At 37.7% G+C, this 6,582-nt stretch overlaps 1 protein-coding gene and 1 long non-coding RNA gene across 4 annotated transcripts; both read right to left on the bottom strand.

Annotated features, from left to right (window-relative positions):
- Window positions 273–2,014, bottom strand: LOC104760281. Its single transcript, XR_762885.1, has 2 exons — window positions 1,916–2,014; window positions 273–1,784 (listed from the first exon to the last, which is right to left on the bottom strand). It is a non-coding gene; the product is annotated as an uncharacterized LOC104760281 (long non-coding RNA).
- Window positions 2,289–6,582, bottom strand: LOC104760280 (KH domain-containing protein At4g18375-like). 3 transcript variants are annotated; one of them, XM_019240491.1, is made up of 8 exons: window positions 6,435–6,582; window positions 5,536–6,181; window positions 5,245–5,448; window positions 3,571–4,119; window positions 3,193–3,480; window positions 3,050–3,102; window positions 2,873–2,969; window positions 2,289–2,741 (listed from the first exon to the last, which is right to left on the bottom strand). In XM_019240491.1, the coding sequence occupies exons 2-8, from the start codon at window positions 6,148–6,150 to the stop codon at window positions 2,610–2,612; spliced, it is 1,938 nt and encodes a 645-aa protein (XP_019096036.1). In that variant the 5' UTR covers window positions 6,151–6,181; window positions 6,435–6,582; the 3' UTR covers window positions 2,289–2,609. The 3 variants fall into 3 exon arrangements, with proteins under 3 accessions (XP_019096036.1, XP_010481485.1, XP_019096035.1); XM_010483183.1 differs by lacking the exon at window positions 5,245–5,448 and adding an exon at window positions 4,384–4,536 and having other exon boundaries at window positions 3,571–4,296; window positions 5,689–6,181; XM_019240490.1 differs by lacking the exon at window positions 3,571–4,119 and having other exon boundaries at window positions 4,723–5,448.

Here is a 6,582-nt window from a genome sequence, read left to right as displayed (position 1 = left end):
TTTTTTTTTTTTTTTTTTTTTTTTTTTTGTATTTTGGTTATTCTATATATTGTAAAAAATAGCAAGAATAGTCGGATATAAGCAAACCTTATTAGTGAGTTCTATATACCAATAATTAACGACAATAACAAATTGTCCAGCTGTAGTCTTTTTCACTTAACTTAATCCAACGCTTGCCACATTCTTTCTTAATTTAAATGCCTGCATAATTTAAATAGTTCTGCAATAGAGAGAGAGACTAAAAGAAACAAACTTGGTTAACTCAGTAGATATTAATGGTGAAGCACTTTATAATTGCGTAACGTATGTACATGACCAATTTGAATACAAACGTCAAAACCTGCCAAATGGATCAACATCTATCTTCTTCTAAGAAACTTATCCTCAATCACTTCTGATCAAACAATGAACAAGACTTCATAATTGCCAACAACTAAACTACACATTATATTTTGGAAACTGCGTTTTTGCGAAAAAAGGAAAAATCCCAGGATGTGGTTGGAGGGTTAGGCTTATCGGAAAAATGATCAAACCCCAAAAATAAAAACCAAATTGTGGCAGGTTTCTAACAACCTGATATGTTGTGGAACCCCAGGTTTATCACATATATATGCCATGCCAAAGAGATCAGACCACAAACGCTACCAGAATCAGAAAATCTTTTGGTGTTCCAGATTTAAATGCTAAGATCCTAGAGTGACAACCTAGAATGTGAGAATGGTAAAATGCCAGCGCGGAGTGACAAGACTTGTATAAGCTAAGTCGAAAACACACCACATTCAGAAAAGCTTTTTTAGTGTTGCAGGATCTAATGCTAACTAAAATCATATACTGACAACCTAGTATGCTAGCTACAAGCACTAAAGATCAAAGATTTAAGTTAAAAACGATATTTGAGATGAACACAGATATGATGATCAGAGTGGTAAATATATCAAAGATCAATCGGTGGAGTTCTACCTAAAGACCGTAAAATCGTAGCAGAGAATGGGATGATCAGAAAGAATGAGAAGTTTCTTAACTGATATAAACCCACGGATTTTCAAATAAACAGATCGCAAGATCAAAAGAACTAAAAAGGTTAAAAAAAAACTTCCAAGAAGCAGAAAAAGTTACGACCATTAACAAGAAGAGATCTAAAGGCTCTAATTGTTATTTCTGTTCACTGCAGAAATTTCTACAGAAAAACCAAGCACCCTGATGTGATGAGTATCATTTGGAATCACATATGACGAAGCTGAGATGTGGGATGTGCCAGAGTCTGGTAAAAGTACCACCTAACTGAAAGGACTGCTTTGGACAAAGCACAAAGCAGACCTGATTCATATATGGAAAATAAGCAAAGTTTGATTTGATATAAGAACGCTTTTGTTTTATTGCACAGAGAGATAAGCATTTATCATACGAACAGCTCGCAAGGAAAGGAAGAAAGAATGATCCTGACAGACTGTAAGATGTCTAGCACGAGAAACCAAAAGTTACCTAATGAAGACAAAGATACTGAAAAGTTGGAGAGAGATGTAACCATGTATAAACATGAACTTGATGGAAGAGGGAGAAGAGCCTGAGAACCCGACCAAAGAAATCCACTGAGAGCTAGAGAGATGGAACAAACTTCCATGGAAAAGGATTTTGGGGGCAGAGCAAACTATTCAAGTGGACATGATAAAAGCTTGGAACAAGTTCTCTGCGGTACGCTTCTGTTCAGGTGTTCCGGAAATGAGAGCAATGCGACCGCCATGGGAATTATTGGAATCAGAAATTTCTATCAAAGCTCCTGATATCTGAGAGAAGAGAAAAGGGCACACATCATGTGAAAAATGTTATAGCGGAAAGACAGAAGAAGAGACGAACAAAGCTATGATGATCAGAGAGCAACGAGGAAGTAAAAATCTAAAAAAACTTTTGAACAAACCCTTCTTATGTTATCCAAGTTGCCTCCTCCTCTTCCCATAACTTTACCCACCGCACTTGCAGGAATTCGAACCTCCACAGTAGTAGATTGAGGCAATCTGTGAATGCACAAGATATCAACAGGGATAAAGAACAGAAACTCTAATAGTAAAAAAATNCGACCATTAACAAGAAGAGATCTAAAGGCTCTAATTGTTATTTCTGTTCACTGCAGAAATTTCTACAGAAAAACCAAGCACCCTGATGTGATGAGTATCATTTGGAATCACATATGACGAAGCTGAGATGTGGGATGTGCCAGAGTCTGGTAAAAGTACCACCTAACTGAAAGGACTGCTTTGGACAAAGCACAAAGCAGACCTGATTCATATATGGAAAATAAGCAAAGTTTGATTTGATATAAGAACGCTTTTGTTTTATTGCACAGAGAGATAAGCATTTATCATACGAACAGCTCGCAAGGAAAGGAAGAAAGAATGATCCTGACAGACTGTAAGATGTCTAGCACGAGAAACCAAAAGTTACCTAATGAAGACAAAGATACTGAAAAGTTGGAGAGAGATGTAACCATGTATAAACATGAACTTGATGGAAGAGGGAGAAGAGCCTGAGAACCCGACCAAAGAAATCCACTGAGAGCTAGAGAGATGGAACAAACTTCCATGGAAAAGGATTTTGGGGGCAGAGCAAACTATTCAAGTGGACATGATAAAAGCTTGGAACAAGTTCTCTGCGGTACGCTTCTGTTCAGGTGTTCCGGAAATGAGAGCAATGCGACCGCCATGGGAATTATTGGAATCAGAAATTTCTATCAAAGCTCCTGATATCTGAGAGAAGAGAAAAGGGCACACATCATGTGAAAAATGTTATAGCGGAAAGACAGAAGAAGAGACGAACAAAGCTATGATGATCAGAGAGCAACGAGGAAGTAAAAATCTAAAAAAACTTTTGAACAAACCCTTCTTATGTTATCCAAGTTGCCTCCTCCTCTTCCCATAACTTTACCCACCGCACTTGCAGGAATTCGAACCTCCACAGTAGTAGATTGAGGCAATCTGTGAATGCACAAGATATCAACAGGGATAAAGAACAGAAACTCTAATAGTAAAAAAATAAAACTAACTTGAAAACTTACCCTCCATATAGATTGGATGAGTAAGAGTTGGATCCGTAACTGTTATTGCCCATCTGTTTATAAAAACACTTTAGGTTATGAGTATAAGCTACAGAAAACATAATAAATGAGATAAATCCAGTTTGAGCAGAAGGAGATGTTACCGGAAAACTTCCATAACCATAGAGTCCACCGCTAGAAGGAAGCATACTCATGCTGCTCCTGGTTTCTGGTCTCCTATCAAAATCTACAGTAGCCGGAACAGAAGACATGAAAGAGGGAGGAACTGCGACACCAGTATTGCTACTACCCGAAGAGAAGAAATTATTATTCTCAGATCTTGCAGGCGGTTGATTCCTGGAACCAATCTCTCTATCTCTTAAAACATCATCTCGCAGCCTCAGAACTAACTGAATAAGAGCATCTCTCACACAGCTTACTTCACCTGATATCTACTTGAAAAATAAAAAGAATCATACACTATTGGAGAGATATTGAAGAACTGAATAAAGCTAAACTTGAGCGAATTTAAGAATCATTACCTCAACGAGCTCATCATTGGGATCAGCACACTTAGGCTTATTACTCCCTTTTGAAATGTGAATATCAGCCTTTGTCCTTTTCCTGATTTCGCTTATGATTGAGCCACTCTTCCCTATAATGCATCCTATTACTTTAGAAGCTACAAGGAGTTGCATTTTAACTTTTTCCTCTTCTTCATCGTTAATTTTCTCTTGAAGTAGAAGAACAGCTTCAACCGCCATAGACTTCAAATCATCAGGAGACTCTGTAGCAGTGACAGTGATAACACAGTCTTCATCATGATTTGACCTCGAGTCATTTACCTCGATATGAGACCCGCTTGCTTGTCTTATCCCCTTAATGGCTGATCCTCCTTTCCCGATAACACGGCCGATCTTGGAAGACGAGCACATAACTTTTATAACCAAATTCTCAGATCTTGAAGACCCTCCAAAACCACCATGAACTACAGGAAGAGCAGAAGCAGAAAAAACTGGCATTGGATTTGTAGCATTGTCTCCATAACCCATAAATGATGAAACGTTGGCCCCATGTTGGAAAATAGGATCCTGATTTGGGTATAAACCGGCTTGTGGATAGACAGATAGCTCTGACGGGATTATAATACTAGCGGGAACTTCTTGGACAGTTGTATCAAGAGGATTCTGTTCTCGAGGACTGACTTTGTACATTATTGCAGATACAGCAAAAAGTGCCTTCTTCACTGATTCAGACTCACCAGAAATCTGATTGATAACAAGAATAAGTAACAACGATTAGAAATAAGCAAAGAAACAGAAAACTATATATGCTAAGAATTCAGAGATACTAACCAAAACAATGTTGTCAAAATTCATTGCACAAGTGTGTGAAGGATCAGAAACATCTTTAGAGACAATCTTAACGTTTGCTCTAGTTCTACTTCTAATCTTCTTAATAATCGAACCAGCTTTACCAATCACATTAGAACATTGACTAGAGGGAACCAAAACGCGACATTCTCTAATATCATCTCTATTTATCTTAGTGTTCNCTAACTGAATAAGAGCATCTCTCACACAGCTTACTTCACCTGATATCTAATTGAAATACAATAAAAAGAATCATACACTATTGGAGAGATATTGAAGAACTGAATAAAGCTAAACCTGAGTGAATTTAAGAATCATTACCTCAACGAGCTCATCATTGGGATCAGCACACTTAGGCTTATTACTCCCTTTTGAAATGTGAATATCAGCCTTTGTCCTTTTCCTGATTTCGCTTATGATTGAGCCACTCTTCCCTATAATGCATCCTATTACTTTAGAAGGTACAAGGAGTTGCATTTTAACTTTTTCCTCTTCTTCATCGTTAATTTTCTCTTGAAGTAGAAGAACAGCTTCAACCGCCATAGACTTCAAATCATCAGGAGACTCTGTAGCAGTGACAGTGATAACACAGTCTTCATCATGATTTGACCTCGAGTCATTTACCTCGATATGAGACCCGCTTGCTTGTCTTATCCCCTTAATGGCTGATCCTCCTTTCCCGATAACACGGCCGATCTTGGAAGACGAGCACATAACTTTTATAACCAAATTCTCAGATCTTGAAGACCCTCCAAAACCACCATGAACTACAGGAAGAGCAGAAGCAGAAAAAACTGGCATTGGATTTGTAGCATTGTCTCCATAACCCATAAATGATGAAACGTTGGCCCCATGTTGGAAAATAGGATCCTGATTTGGGTATAAACCGGCTTGTGGATAGACAGATAGCTCTGACGGGATTATAATACTAGCGGGAACTTCTTGGACAGTTGTATCAAGAGGATTCTGTTCTCGAGGACTGACTTTGTACATTATTGCAGATACAGCAAAAAGTGCCTTCTTCACTGATTCAGACTCACCAGAAATCTGATTGATAACAAGAATAAGTAACAACGATTAGAAATAAGCAAAGAAACAGAAAACTATATATGCTAAGAATTCAGAGATACTAACCAAAACAATGTTGTCAAAATTCATTGCACAAGTGTGTGAAGGATCAGAAACATCTTTAGAGACAATCTTAACGTTTGCTCTAGTTCTACTTCTAATCTTCTTAATAATCGAACCAGCTTTACCAATCACATTAGAACATTGACTAGAGGGAACCAAAACGCGACATTCTCTAATATCATCTCTATTTATCTTAGTGTTCTCAGCAGCAGTGGCTAAAGAAGCCACAATAGCATCATGGACTTTAAGAAGAGCATCTTGAGCAGAACACAAAGGAACAGTATAATTCAATTCGCTATTCTCAATGTCGACAATGTCTTTCTTCTCAGTAACAGAGCAAAAAATGGTAATGACTCTTTCGCTACAACCTGGAAAAGGATCAACAACTTTGATCCTAGCTCTAGTTTCTTGCCTAATCAAGTTGATAACTTTGCCACTTTTGCCTATAACACTACCAATGACTCCACTTGGACACAAGATTCTGTAAACAACAATGAGATCGTCTTTGTTATCCATCTTCTCTTCGGATTCATAAGAAAGACGTCTCTTTTGATTCCTGTTGTTCTCATTGTTACTGTCTCTAAAACGGTTATGATTCCTCTTCCCACGCTCCACCATTGTTGACTGTTTTTGCAATTCACAAAGAAACCTGAAACGCAACACACACAAAAAGAACCAGAATTTTGATTAGAGAGAAAGAATCATCAAGAACAGAAGCAATGTATTGTAGAAGAGATTGATAGGGTTAGGTTACAAATCAGAGAGAAACCCTAAAAAAAAAACTAAAATTTGAGAATTGTGTAGTAAGAAAAAACTGAAAGTATCGATTTTTTATGATTCAATTTGAAAATTTTGTCAACTGTAATCAGACAAGAAATCATCGAGTCAAGCCAAGAACATACAAGTTGTACGGAGATTCTCAGAGAACTTGAATGAATGAACAGAGAGGCCGGTCGGAAGAGAAGAACCCTTCTTTTTCTAATTGAGAGAGAGAGAGAGAAGGATTTGTGATTTGTCTGTTGCAGAAGAGAGAAGAGAGAAGAGAGAGAA

This window comes from Camelina sativa, chromosome 18 (genome assembly GCF_000633955.1).
Source record: "Camelina sativa cultivar DH55 chromosome 18, Cs, whole genome shotgun sequence".
NCBI classification, from domain to species: Eukaryota; Viridiplantae; Streptophyta; class Magnoliopsida; order Brassicales; family Brassicaceae; genus Camelina; species Camelina sativa.
This window is presented reverse-complemented; position numbering and strand designations above follow the sequence as displayed.

Excerpts from the sequence above, each read along its gene's own strand:
- LOC104760280 (XM_019240491.1), bottom strand. The coding sequence starts at position 6,150 with ATGGTGGAGCGTGGGAAGAGGAATCATAACCGTTTTAGAGACAGTAAC. Across the intron at positions 3,103-3,192 it reads ATGGTTATGGAAGTTTTCCG|ATGGGCAATAACAGTTACGG; the intron begins GTAACATCTCCT and ends TTTTATAAACAG. Across the intron at positions 2,970-3,049 it reads TCATCCAATCTATATGGAGG|ATTGCCTCAATCTACTACTG; the intron begins GTAAGTTTTCAA and ends GTGCATTCACAG.